This window comes from Micrasema longulum, unplaced genomic scaffold, assembly GCF_059751315.1.
Source record: "Micrasema longulum isolate JH-2025_06_02 unplaced genomic scaffold, ASM5975131v1 h1tg000086l, whole genome shotgun sequence".
NCBI classification, from domain to species: domain Eukaryota; kingdom Metazoa; phylum Arthropoda; class Insecta; order Trichoptera; family Brachycentridae; genus Micrasema; species Micrasema longulum.
In genome coordinates, this window is record NW_028277292.1 from 944,334 (window position 1) to 959,520 (window position 15,187).

At 29.3% G+C, this 15,187-nt stretch overlaps 1 protein-coding gene across 1 annotated transcript in view; it reads right to left on the bottom strand.

Moving 5' to 3' along the window:
* The window catches only part of LOC148284830 (sodium-coupled monocarboxylate transporter 2-like), a 190,440-nt gene that overhangs the window by 105,929 nt on the left and 69,324 nt on the right, over positions 1 to 15,187 (bottom strand). The window contains exon 3 of the mRNA XM_088234287.1: positions 3,985 to 4,102. Coding sequence (XP_088090413.1) covers positions 3,985 to 4,102 — 118 coding nt within the window. The remainder of the gene's footprint in view (positions 1 to 3,984; positions 4,103 to 15,187) is intronic.

The window sequence follows — 15,187 nt, forward strand, 5'->3', positions numbered from 1 at the left end:
AAGGGTTTTTTCACACCAACATATTTTAAAGTCCATGGACTGGTACCTAAAGCGTCAGACTGATAATCTTACCTTAATGTAACAAAAAATGATCAAGATATGCTGTGATTAGAGTTCTTATGCAGTGCCCTATGCACCATTGGGTGCAGAAAGATAATAATGATGATGATTTTTATTTTTATGTATCACTTGTGTAGCGCCATTTAAAAAAAATATAAACACGCTATTCGTATTAGTAACAAAACAAAACAATCTGTACAAATGTCAAGCGTGTAACGAAATCTAAGTCTATCAAAATCGATAATCATATTTATTTATTGATGTGTTATTTGATTACTGAGGTATTTTACACACGGAGTTTGTTATAAAAGAACAAGCTGAAAATAAAAACATATTTTCTGGGCGTCATGAGACTATTGAAAGATATTATTTAATGTAAATAAAGAAAGTCAATTCTTAGATATTACACCACCCACAAATTATTGACATAAGCATTGACTTTATGAATATAAATGTAAATACTATTGTATGAATGTAAATTTAAATACGTATTACAATAAATCTTTTATGTGTAAATACGGCAAAACAAAACTAGAATCATTGTTAAAATATCTGCCAAATAAAATTTATCTGAATTGAATAAAAATTTGATGATCATTTTTACACTATATATATTTAAGTAACTCAGTAGTCAGATGGCAGAAGGGACCATCTGTATTTTTTTTCTATTTTTTAGTTTTTAAAAGCTTTAATCAATATTTCAGTTAATACACATACAATAAAAATAAAAAAACAGCATAATTTAGAATGGTAATTCATTATTGAAAAGCAACACTAAAATATCTTAGTTTGGGGATTGAAGTCTTGAAATTGAGTCGTATTTCAGCTCTTCTAAACATTTTTCAAAATTACAGATGGTCCCTTCTGCCATCTGACTACCGAACTATAGTCGCTATCTCAGCTTTATATCGAGTGTAACTATATTCGAGGTTCAATAAATTTTACTATACCATCCTTATTCTATCACTACGCCTAGGCATTATTTTATACTGAGTCAATAAATAAGGCCCTACATGTCTTTTTATCAATTTTATTATTATGGATAAAGTATATAGCGCCATTTTTTTAATGTAATCCTCAAGGGTGCTTTACAAAGTCATTCATAAAAATGTATTTTTTTTTATTGGTAACTTATACAGCGCATTCGAGATCCAAATTAGCCAATGTCTTTGGAACAAATTCACTTAGGCCCGCAGGGCTGATTACATGAGGCCTGATAGGCCGCATTAACTAGCATGTAATAGTCAGCAATGGTTGACTGTTATTATTTTAAATTACAGATTCTTCGCTGTTCAATGTAAATCGCGCACTTACCGAACTTTTTGAGTATATCTTTATCTATATATAATTCCTCTGTATGTGTGATGTCACCGTACTCCTCCTAAACAGCTCAACTGATTACCTTGCGGTTTTTAAGAAAAATATAGATCTTTGCGCTGTGTGTGTTCGTACATATTAAAATCTCTAATCAAATATGTAAAAAATAAGTTAGGAGCATAAATATTTTTTTAATCGATCTACCAGGGTTGCAGAATGCATTTGCTAAAAAATGGAAAGATGTTGTTTTTTTGTGTATAGAAAAAATAGTTTTTAAATGTTTACGAGCAGTATTTGTTTTTTGTGGATCTCAATCAGATTCTTTCCTTAAATTCCTTATAATTTCTACCCATTTATTTATTTTTATTGGATTTTTGGTAACACTAAAATGATATTAAATTGAATGCATTTTTAAAATTCGAATTCCTACATAAGTACACCCCTTTGTTGGTGAGACGACCGGAATTTGACGTTTGCAAAAAGAATGCCATAATTAAAAATATGGTTATTTTATGTTTTGGAATTCAACCATTAACAAGTACCTACTTAAATTAATTATATTTGAATATTAACAATTTTTAGTTTTAGAATTTAATTACAAAAAGTACCAAAGTACCTAATTATCAATGGAAAGTCTTTTTCAAAGCTTATATAAGGCAAACCAACGTTCGAACAGGACAACGTCTGCCGGGCCCGCTAGTATTTAATATATTACATATGTAGGTTTTGTGTGGTTTTGGTAGCATTATTCTGAGTGACGAATTCTTCTTTATAGCATTTAGATAGGTCTGAACACTTAAAAAATGCGGGGTCCAAATAGGCGATATTTCAAGGTGTTCAAAAAGTGTGTGGTGCTCCTAGTAAAACGAGGCCTGGAGGGCCGAATCCCCTAGCATGGAACAGACAGCCATAGCCGACTGTTGCCTGCTAGTTGCGATAATTGTTGAATTTTTAACTTAAAAAATGCAAAAAGTTGACTACCGTATTTTATCATCTAAGGTCAAGAATTATATCGTAGTAATTAATAGTAGGTTTCGTTCCATTAAAAAAAAGAAACGAATCGTTTTAATTAGTCTAATACACTGAGTGAAGTAAAAAATTTAATGCATATGCATGTATGAAAAATTTGTGCACTCATTGGATATTTATGACCAAAGTTGTGAATACGCGGTGTAAGACGGTTTGCAAAGTATTATTTTTTTTACAAACATTTAGTTTATTACACATTATTTGAGACATAAGTCTCAACTCCATGGGACTAAAAGTCCTGTGTTGAGATGGGACGAACAATTATTTGACACAGACTCATGCTGCATTGACATGTTTTTATACTTTTAAACTACTTTGAATTACTTATATTGGATATGTATATAAAATCAATATATTGCTGCTCTTACTATGTGTCATTAATTTTGAAGATGTTTTTAAATTGACTTAATTTTTTTTTCCTATTTAAAAATTCTTTAAAGATTCGTCTCATCGTTTCTTTCAATCCCTTAAAATATGTATGTGTATATTTATGTTTTTCCTTTTTAAAAAAATGTTATTATTATTTTATTTTTACATCTGAGCATGTTTTTCATTCTTTATTTTAATTCTTAACTTTTAATAACTTTTACAAATATTCTTAATTTTTTTACTTTAATTTTAATTTTTAAACAACTTCTATTTATGCTTTTTTTCCTTCTCTTTTTTTACTTTAATTAATAACCTTACATATAATTACTTTATAATATGGACACTTTGCTGGTCCTTTAGATTTAAGTCTAACTGTGTAAAATATAAAACGTTGTAACTGTACTGTATGTTTCCTAAATAAAAGAAATTAAAAATAAATAAAATATACCACCACCAATATAGGATCAGAAATATAAAAAATAATTCAAAATATATATATATGGCACATCAATATGGTAAACAGTAAACTCAAACATTCTGGAAATCATGAAGGAGTTTTCTACTCAAATCTCTCTCACTAAGGAAAATCCAGTCCTTAACTTCTCTCTTGAAAATAGTTTTTGTCCTTGAGAGCTTAATACGCTCTTCCAAAATATTGAAATATTAAATATTAAATAGCTTTGTTGGGTAACGACACGAAATATTATTGAGAGTAGGCCGGGATAGTACTTGGAAGTTTGTAATCATATATTACAGAATCACGCATACTTTACTAGATATACAGCAGTCGAAAATTGTGTATAAATTTTGTAGAAAAGGATTGTCTTCTCGCCAGATTAACCCGTGATCGGATGGAATAAAGAATACCGTTTTGTGCGAATGAACGAATCCTGGGTGAGTGGCTACTCCCAGGAAAAACTATGTAAAAGGAAATCAAGTGGAGATTAGTCTGCCTTGTGATGTATTGGCTTTTGCCTACAATGTCTAAGGTTTCGGGTTCGATTCCCGGCAAGGTGGAATTGAAATGTTCTTTTTTGTGGTTTTTGACTGCAATATTTCATCGTTACCAGTCATGGTGCCTGAGTCGTTACTCTGATCAACTTGCCTTAATGTATGTATGTATGTATATTAAAAACAATTCTCCATACACTGCGTTTGGAGTACTAATGCTGTGCCCCATGCAACTATTTTAAAAAATAAATTTTTTACCTTGACTGAAAGCCAGAGCTGGAACATAAATGACTATCGGAATGTACAGCATCATCTTGATGATGAATATCACTGACCCAAGTACTCGAACTGGTTGGTTGAACCGTAAACGTAGGTACTGAAAAAACAAGATTAAATATACAACGAGTGTTTTTTTTCTTTGTGATAAACTTTCGATCGGTTATACTGTCTCTTGTCTAACTAAAAATGACATTACTTTATATATTTTTGCTGTGTAAAAATAATTAAATTAATAATGGAATGCCTAGCACTTAAACGACGTTTGCAAATTGAGGAAATTTACTTTATGAATCAGAATTCGGGGTGGCAGGTTTTGTGACAACATTATTTCCCAAAATGGTCCTTTTGATTATTGGCCACTACGATCCTATGTTTTAAGGCCATTGGATTTTTTCCAATAGAATGGAGCTATTTGAATTCTATGGTCTATAAAAACAACTACGAGCCAATAATACAATATGTACTATTTCGGAAATAACGCCGGATTTATTGGAAAAAATGGCCAAGAATTGGACCGGCAGATTTTGATATGCAACTGCCAGTCACGGATTTTATTTATTTTATTGTCAGATATCATTTCAAAAAATTAGAAGTATATTTATTTCATCTTTTGAATACAATAAGAATCAATTTATTCCAATATTTTTTTATTTTTTTAAAAAATTTAAAGTCATATCACGCTTTAAAAAAACACCCAATAGAAATGACACTTTACAAAACAAAAAAAAATATACGAATATAATTAAATAACAGTGTTGGAAAACCTACTAGTAATATTATACAATTCAGTTTTATAATGCCTTCATACAAATGAAATTACGGGTATTATGTTTTCAAAATAAATTCAATAATTGTCACATGTTTATTTACTTCCGTGTTACATTGATTGAAAGTTTTTTGGAATACTTGTTCTTTATTTGAGTAATGAAGAAAAACCTTATGATTAGATATTTGTAAAATATCCTACAAAACTTTTTCACATGTCTGTTTATTATATTAACGCGTTTTATGCATGGTTTATTTAAAGGCGCATAAAGGCAGGTTTATTGTCTTGAGACATTTTTTACTACCTACGCAAACAAACAAAAGAAAATAAAAATACTTTAAAAATATTATTGCACTGTGTAAATGCATTAAAAAAATAATTCAAATAAAAAATAAAAATTTTACGCAATACAATAATGAGGGGAGGGTTTAAAAGTGGGAAGGAGAGACGGAAAAAAAGATCTCAAATGTGGCGTATCTACCGTGATTTTAATGTGGACAATAGAGGGGCGACTTTGACATTGAGCGCAAACATGTCAAACTGCTACCCTCCGGCCGCATGCGGCTTTTGACAATTATTTTTGCCCAACCAATATGAAGGCAAAAGTCACTTTCCGACATGCAACATGAATTTAAGTAAAACTTCAGTATCTGAAAAATACGCAGAAAAATGTTTAACCTTTTTAAAAAGAATTTAAAATAAGATTTTCAGATATCAAATGATTGGAAAATAATTTTACTTTATTTGTTTCTATTTTTTAATAAATATACATCATCATCATTCCCTTTCCGCGCCTAATCGTGCATAGGGCACTGTATTGGTACACCGATCGCAGCATATCTCGATCAATTTTGTTACATGAAGGTAAGGTTATCAGTCTTACACTTCAGGTACCAGTCCAGGGACTATGAAATATTCTAGTGTGAAAACACCATTTTAAATAAATATTTCATATAAACGATGTCGGGAATCGAACCCGAGACCTCTGGCATGGTAGGCAAACGCGCTGACCATTACGCCACGAGGCCGATAGTAAATATACAATCAGACCCAACCAAATTTTGATTAAGGTAAATAAGATATAGGCTGATTCAGATTTGAAGGCAAAATTCAGTGAAGTTGGCATACATGAGTTTTACAAATATTTTTCTTTCAGGTTTAAGAATATTCATAAGCTCGTAAATTAAATAAATAAAAGTACACAAATTTTCTGTAAAATTCATAATTACTAAGATTCACCTTTGGTGACTTTTGAAAGTAATTACAGCAATTAAATTTTTCCCGTAGTGGGAAAGATAGAAGCAGAGAAAAAATGTCAGGTCTAAGAACAAAAATAGTAAAATTATTCTCCTTTATTTTTTTTTAAACCTATCTTTATTTTTCAAAATAAACTGAAGTTTCTATAGAAATGTTGAAATATTCATTCTTGCTTCCTAATTAAATTTTAAACTTCAATATTTGGCAAAATGCATGTCAGCCTTTGAGTTTGACACGTTTGCATTAGAGGATATATTCATTTACTACCGAGCAGCTACTACTGTGAAGGAGGAATAAAAAAAATAGAGCTGTGAGCGAGTATTAAAAGGGTTCTTTCATCACTAGAGCAAAGTGATAGCGAAAGTTTTAATTAATATTTTGAAAAGCTCTTTTAAATCAACAAGCGGAATGGGATTGGGATCACCAGTGGGATTATTATGTAAAACTGCAATATTCCGTTGTCTCTGTACTAGCACCTAAAACGTAAGACCGATAATCTAACATTCATAGAACAGGTGACCAAAATATGCTCTGTATGGTTTTCCCATGCAGTGATTATGGTCGTACTTTGTATATGAAATTAATCGAAACTAATTACACGGTTCTCTCTATCGCATTGATGTGGCTTTATTTGATTGCTAGATGAAATTTCCCATATCCCGCTATGATTAAATCCAATGCAATAATTCAAATATTTCATGTAACAGAATCGAGTTGTTTTGTTGTTACGAATGTTGGATCAGACTCACAATATTCACACTCCGCTTTACCACAAATTGATTTCTATTTTGACACCGGTATTTATATATAACTCAAAATCTAAATTTGTTTCAACGGAGAGGAAAAATATTTTTGAGCAAAGAATATGAAAGGCCTTGATAGGGCTTATGACTTGTCACCGGCTGGTTTAAGTGCCCATTTTGCACATTGTATAACATTCACCACTTTGTTTATGTTAAAACATACACATTTTCTTTCCATTCTTTGACTTTTGCGAAGCTAAAGAGCTAAAACCTTTATCATGCGGATGAGATTCATCCGGCTGACTCAATTCACCTATTAGGCAACGCCTGAATACAGTTTTTAATTTTTGATACTTCTTATACCAGTTAGTTTAATAAGCAGTGTTTTAAGTATGTCTGAATTCTTGCAGACATACTAGACTCCTAGATTGAATCGTTGAAATAAGCAATTATGCACAGCTTACAATTATATTTGACTTTAAGTAATAATGTTTAATAAAAACTGTGTTAATAGGAAAATAAATAAACAACTTTGTTTTAAACCGCTTATTTTTTGGTTTTGAACTGGTTTATCAAGGTATACTAAACTAATAAATTTTATTAGTATTATGCTGTGAATAAATCAATACTAATAAATCAAGTATTTTTGTCTTGTAAGGATGGTAATGTGAGATGCATACGCTCAAAATTAGACAAGAGTGGACTAAAGGATATATTGTTTTTTTTTTTTTTTCCTAATTTGCATCATATTTTGAATTAATATAATTTACAAGTTGCCTAAGTTTAATATTTTATTTTAAACTTGAAGAACTTTAATTCCAGTTTCTTTATTAAAATTATGATTATTTTCTTACAAATGGTTTGCGAATCCGGAAAAACTTTTATTATTTTGGCACCATAAGTGTTCTTTTACTCTAATATTAAAGTTTTTTTTTAGTTTTTCCAACGTAGATTAAGTCGCAATAATTAAAGTTTAGTTGGATATGTATATGCCAGATTTATTATACTTAAGTACTTTGTCTTTGTGATTTTTTAACAATGTTCTTACACGAGTATTATTGGTTGTGTAGAATGCTGGTTTAATGTTTGATGGTAGGGAATAAAGATAAAAAGAATCCGCCTCCACTGTTTTGGAGGGTAAGTTTTATTTATTGTGGGAGTAGAATATATATTTTTTTTAAAGGTTTGCGTTTTTGTTTTTGATTTGATATTTTATCAATTAAGTTCTCATTTTACTCATTATTATGAGCAATCAGTTTTTTTACGTACGAATATTAAGTTTTTTTGTAAATAAGTAACATCTAGTGAAACGTTATTTAATCTATGGATCATTGAACGGAATACGGAATGTTTTTGGGCATGATTTGAGGAATTATGAATAATTGTGTCAGTATGTGTTGGTTTACGGTAGATACCAAAATGTTTTTTTTTTATTGTCAAAGACATGTCAAGAAAGCTGATTTTTTATATTTTTCTATTTCTTTAGTAAATTTAGTAAATAAATTAAGGAAGTTAAGGAATGTCTGAAGTTCTCGGTTCGTCCCTAGAAATATACAAAAAACATCGTTCACATACCTTCGCCATAATATGAAGTGGTGATTTGCTTAAAAATATTTCATTCTACAGTTTATTCAGAAATGTGTGATCAAACGATGAGCAACTAGGCTGTCTCATCGGCAAACTCTGTTTTTGGCAATAAATTACATTATCTTTGGGTAGAATTGATTTGTTAAGTGATAAATAAGGTTATATAGCTTTGAAACTGATCGGTAAAGAAAAAAAAAGTGGTTGAAATTTGAGTTGTTTTTATTTATTTTATTAAAATGAATTAACCACAAAGTAAGTGCTTCAAATATAAAATTTAAATAATTGCTTTTTTATTATAAATCACTACCACCATTTACGTCTTCCTGCAAAAAAATGTCTTTGAAGTGCGTCCAGCGCCCAGCCCGTTCTCAGTGAACGATAAAACTAGCCGATTACCTCAGCTTATTCCTCCATGCAAAAAAGTACACTATATTTTACATCTTTAAACCCGTCGCGATTTTTTAGTAGTAAAACAAGCTTGCAGAATTAAAATATTATTTTAAGATTCTCTATTTGGAAACTAGTATTTTGAGCATTATTTCCGAAGGACTATTTTTTTTTGATTAGATACCGTGGACATATAATATTATGCATCACATGTGACACGGCACAAGAAGTGGCCGTTTTTAGCATTATTCATTTTAAAAGGAATCGGCCAGTGCTTAGTTTTGACATTTCAATAATGGTGGGAATATTTGCTGAATATCATTGTGGTATTTTTAAATAAGCTTTTGTACAAGTGTTGTATTGAAGTAGTGTTGAATAAAGTTACGTATGTCGCGAAGTTAATAATATTATTTGTAGTTTGAGTTGATTTTCACAGAACCGCAGAAAAATTTACGATTTTTAATTATTTAACTTATATTTATTGATTTATTCATTCATTCAAAATTACACTCGTTAACAAATTCGTGAATGTCTCAAGGCTTTTTAGGCTGTGCCCGTGTTAAGCCATAATAATTTTCAATAAAAAAATAAATAGTAACATGAATTAAATTATAATAACATGTGATGTAATAAATAACAATCCAGGAATACAAAGTATATTATAAATAATAAAATTATTTATAAAATTCACAGTATATTATAAATAATAAAAATAAAACAAACAAGACAACGTTTACAAATAATCAGAGTTTACAAATAATCAGATACCAATATTTCAATATAAATTATACAAATTTAATTCTATCTATAATCAAATTAACAAAATAAAAGTATCATTGAAATCAATAGAAAATAATACAAAAACATAATTAAGATATGGTTTCTATAAATTCACTTTATAATATGTATAAAATTAGACTAATAAATAATGTACCAAATAACAGTGAGTACTAAATTAAAAAGTACAAAAATTAATAATGAAAAAACATAAAAATATCAAGATCCATAATAAGCTAATAAAAGTATGAAAGGAAAGCAGATTAGTAAACTTTCGCTAATTTCGAACATTAAAAGCTTGAAAACCTCGTCCCTATCGATGTATAGCAGCCAATTGAAAACATTTTTTTTAAATACATTGGCTCTTGTGAAGTTTTTTATGGCTGCCAAAAGTTGATCAAAACAATTAGGAGCCAGGAAGGTAAAGTTTCTTTGAGCTAGCTTTGAGTGAGTGGTCGGATCAAGGTAATTTATCCTTCCCGCTGATCACGTCTGCATATTTTGCTGTGTCCTGACTTTATTTACAGATTTCCAGAAGTTCAAAAGTGCCTCTCTAACAAATAGCTGCCACACATCTAGAATTTTACAATTTTCAAACAGTTCATTTGATGGATAGGGTTAAAGAACTTTTTTCATTGTTCTAAGCACGAGTTTTTGCACTTTAAAAACTAGATCTAATATGCTAGCCGCGCTACTCCCCCATCCAATACTTCCATATGTTGCCGTTGATTGTAAAAAAGGGGAAATAAACACTTCAAAAGAACAACCAATCAATTATATCATGAAGCGCTTTAAAAATAAAAATATTTTTTCTTACTTAAGGTTTAATATAATTGACGTAGGAACTCCCGCTAAGGTATTCCCAATGTAAATTCCTAAGTAATTGTATAGGTTGGTATTAAAGGATTCGAGACACGTATGAATAACCAGTAAATTATCGATTTGGATTGGACGTAGGCAAAAGTTAATGTATTTGGTTTTGCTGATGTTTAGGGACAACAAAAAACATACAATGACAAATGTACAAACGTCACGTTCTTAGTTTTCATGTTCAATGTAATAAGTTGATTTCTTGAAATTGTAACTTAACAGATAAAAGTGCAGTGTGATAAAAAATTGCTTTAATTAAGCAACCTATGATGTTATTCGCCTAAAATATAATACTATAATTTTAACTATTGAAAACATTAAAAATAACCAGTGTAAACATATGATCATACAATTGTTAATTTTTTAATTTAAAATCAAACATAAGTGACGTTTACTCCCATTGGTATAAATATATCATAAACCATAATTTATCACAGTGAATAAGTGTAAAAAACTAAAGACAAATTACATTTTTGATAATAGACAATAAACAGTGCAGTAAATTAACAAATAATTAGATCATAGACAAAGAGTTAATAAAAATAAATTACAATTAATTAAGTACCGATCCAATATATTAATATTTGTTTAAGTCAGTATAGCTTAAGTAAAATCAATTTGGATAATACAACAAATATTATTTTTTTAATATCTCCCTTCATACCATAAATTTTATTTAAAAAAATAACTAATTGATTATAAAAATTAAAACCGTTTTAATTGAGAATTGAAATATGAGATTTGTAAAATAAATGATCCACGATGTAATACAAGTGCACTTTATTTTGTTGAAGATCGAAGATGTTGAGAATTTGTAAAAAGTAAAAAAAAAACACGTCATGAATTAATCAACAGTCAGAAAGTTGTTAAAATATTGCACCAAAATCTACAAATGGAAAAATTAAATCTAACAAAATACTAACAAATAAAAAATAAAATGAGTCAAATAATGAAACGAATGCTACAATATTAACAATTGATGATGAAATTAATGATACTTCACAAATTGCTAAACACACTAATAAAACGAAAAAAGAAATAAATCTTTCCGGAAATAATTTATGTGTAACACAAAAATAAGATAACGTGCAGAAAACAAAAATACTCATAATAGGAGATGAGAGAGGGAAAAAATCAGGAGAGCCATTGAACGAAACATATCTAAGCATGTTCACTGCTGTAGCAATATTTATCCAAAAACTACGATATAAAATTATGATACTAACATCATATCACAATCAAATTCATTTACAATGGAAGATACCGTAATATTACTTTTGGGGCAAAATGAGATATTACCTATTCATTTTTTTAGTTATTTATACTATATACTTAATAATCTAAAACAAACAAAAGTATATATTTACTCTGTCAATAAGAATAATATCCTAAACACTAAAAAAATCAGCAAACTGGCAAAACTGTATGAAAATTGTATATTCATAGGACCAATATATCATGAAAAAATGAAATTTTATAAAAAGCAAATATTAAAAGAGCGAACAATGTATGAAATGGTTCGTCAAATAAAAAATAAAAATTACCACAAGGATTTATTTTGGGTCCACTTTTATATATTTTGTTTATTAATGACTAATTGCTGTACAATTTTAAAGGAAAAGTCATTTTGTATGCCGACGACATAAGCCTTTTTTATAAAAAATAAACTGACGCATTTACTAATAAAGACATAAACGATGACCAAACTATATTGACTAAATGGACAAAACCAAACTTACTTAGACTTAATGAAAAAAAATAGATGCTTACATAAACGATGAACGACTAATTAAAATTTAACATGTTAAATATTTAGGAGTAACAATACACAGACAATTGAAATGGATAGCTTACATCAATAATTTAATTAGTGAAATAGCAACATTATCGAGTTTTTTTTCAAAAATCAAAAACTTTGTTCCGAAAACGGAAAAAAAATTATGTATGAAGCCTATGTCAAATCTGAAATATGTTATATGCAACAACTATGGGGAACAGGAAACCAAAATGACATAAACAAGTCTGTAGTCACTAAGACAGCAAAATAAATTATTGAGGCTAGTTAATGACCTGTTATATCTAACACCAACTAAAGAACTAAAAAAAAAACTAAACAATTTAATGTTAATGAACTTTTTCAACAAGAATCTATAAAATTTATTCATAAGTTAGGAACTAATATCATTGTAGACAAACAACTAAAACATGAAAGAAAATGTATTTAAGATGGACATACAAGAATATCAGAACAATTTCACATGCAACATTTCAAAACAAGACAAGGACAATCGAGAATAATAAATTAGTATCTTAATATGACTAATGATGACTATGATGCTATATTTATAACAGAAACGTAGCTACTCCCTAATATTCACAATTCTGAACTATTTGACGACCGTTATCAGGTTTACAGGCTTGATAGAGAACTTGTAATTTAATGACGCCGACGCTACAATATACTGTGTGTTTTATTTAATACCAAAGAAGGCCGAGATAACTTCGGCTCAAAAATAGCAAGTTCGATCTTAAAAAAATGATTACAAATTTAAATTAAGTTTAACATAAAAAACTTACCGGTGAAAATTTTTTTTCATACCAAAAACTATAATGGTCTTGAAAATAGCACTGTTAATCTACCAATGCCATTTTAAATGTTGATTTTAAATTTTAATTTGCAACGACTTACCGTTGAAACTTTTTGATTTTGTACCGAAGAAATTTGCAAAAGTTGATGATAAAAAAATATAATGGTTTGTCTACATATTAAAATTGACATATTATTGATTCTAAATTATCAGTCGCTACAATTACCCTTAAACAAATTCGAATTTATACCAAGAAAGTTCATTTAATTATTTTAAACGCTAAATCTTAACTTCTCGCCGTATCGAATAATACGGCGAGAAATTATAAGTTTAGTCAGAATCATTAAAAAATTTGATTATAAGCCAAAGAAGTCCGAGAAAAGACGTAGATTAAAAGAAGACCAGTTGAACTTAAAATTACCGTTTAAATTTTGATACTAAATTTTAAATCGTTAACTAACCTTCGACAAATCGATTTTATAAGTAAACATAAAACTCATTTAATTTTCTATCCATAAAACAGCACAATTTATTTACCAAAGGTATTTAAAATGTTTATTCCAACGATCACTTTACTACAACTAGTCGATTTTTTACCAAAAGGTCCATGAAAATTTTAACCTTTAATGCAGCATGGTTGATTAAGAAAGTTCAATTAACGTGTTGATTCTATATTTTTCGCCACTGCCGACTACCGTTGAAAGGTTTAATTTTGTACCAAAAAAGTCCTATAAAAGTTTGCCTGAAAATTGTACGTTTAATTTAGCAAAATATTATTTTAAGTTGATTCTAAATTTCACGTCGTTACTACTAACCATTGAATCGTTCGATTTTATATCGAAGAAGTCTGAAAAAAATAGATTTAAAGCAGACCGGTTGATCCTGAAATTATAAGTCGCGAAATGTATTTAACATGTAAATATTATTTTCTATTAGCTCATTCAAATGTTTGCTTGAAAACAGTAATCTTAATCTAGCAAAGGTATTTAAATGATGATTCTTACATTTTCTGTGCTATGATTTACCGATGAAAATTTCGATTTTATATGGAAGAAGCTCGTAATTATTTTTGCTTAAAAGCAGAGCGAGAAATTAAAATTTTCTTGTTGATTCTAAATTTCCAGTCAGTACGTCTTACCGTTTAAAAACATTAATTTTATACCAAGTCCAAGAAAAGGTTTGCCTAAAATCAGCAAGGTTGATTTTTTAAAGAAATTTTAAATTTTCATTCTAAATTTAACATATCTACGACTTACAATTGAAAAGTTTGAATTTTTAGCGAAGTAGGCCGAGAAAAGTTTGGCTCAAAAACAGCACCGTTGACGTAGAAATTTTATTTAGAATGACGTGTCCAAATTTTGTGTCTTTACAACCTACTGTTTAAATGTTCTAGTTTCGACGAGCAGAGACAAAATAAATTTGCTCGAAAAATCTAGCTTTATCTAGAAATGGCATTTCACATGTCGGCTCTAAATAACAGGTTTCTTGAATTTGAACCATCATTGAAAAAGATTATGTATTAATATATTCCAATAATCACGAACCTCGAAATGGCGAATAGATGCTTTAAAAGGAAAAATAAGGGCTACACGTTTAATAGCTTATAAATATTCTGGTGGGAAAACAAATTCCCACGCAAATGGGATATACGGTACGCAGTGTCAATCGGTTACAACCCCAACGAATGAGATGGATTAGGAATGGATGCCACTAACCTGGTTTGCTTTTGATGGAATTGCGATGGTCCGACTGGTCAATTGCGAGTGGCACCAACACTGAGACAGGCCCTTGATCTGGAGCTGAACACTGGTGGTTGGTGGAAACAAAGTCTATGATGCGGCACACATTCAACAAAATAAACGCGTGATTTACTATACGAGGTTTTATTGTGGCAGATGATCAAAGGATACAGGTGGGAAGTGACTAGTGGTTGTGGGTAAAAAGGATGCTAAAGTTGTGACAGTTAACATTGTTAACAATGCATACCCACATAATTCGCAACTATATTCCATGTCTTGCACTTTCAGTATGAATTTTTTAAACGAACTGTTTCCAAAAAACATTGTTAAAAAGAGGAATGGAGGTGAATATTGTTGTATTCATAGATATATGAGATTTCTAATCAGTTGTTGTATTGTATTGTATTTTTATTTAATAATAATATCATAATACAATTTTATAAACTAGTATTGCAAAAAATATTGTTT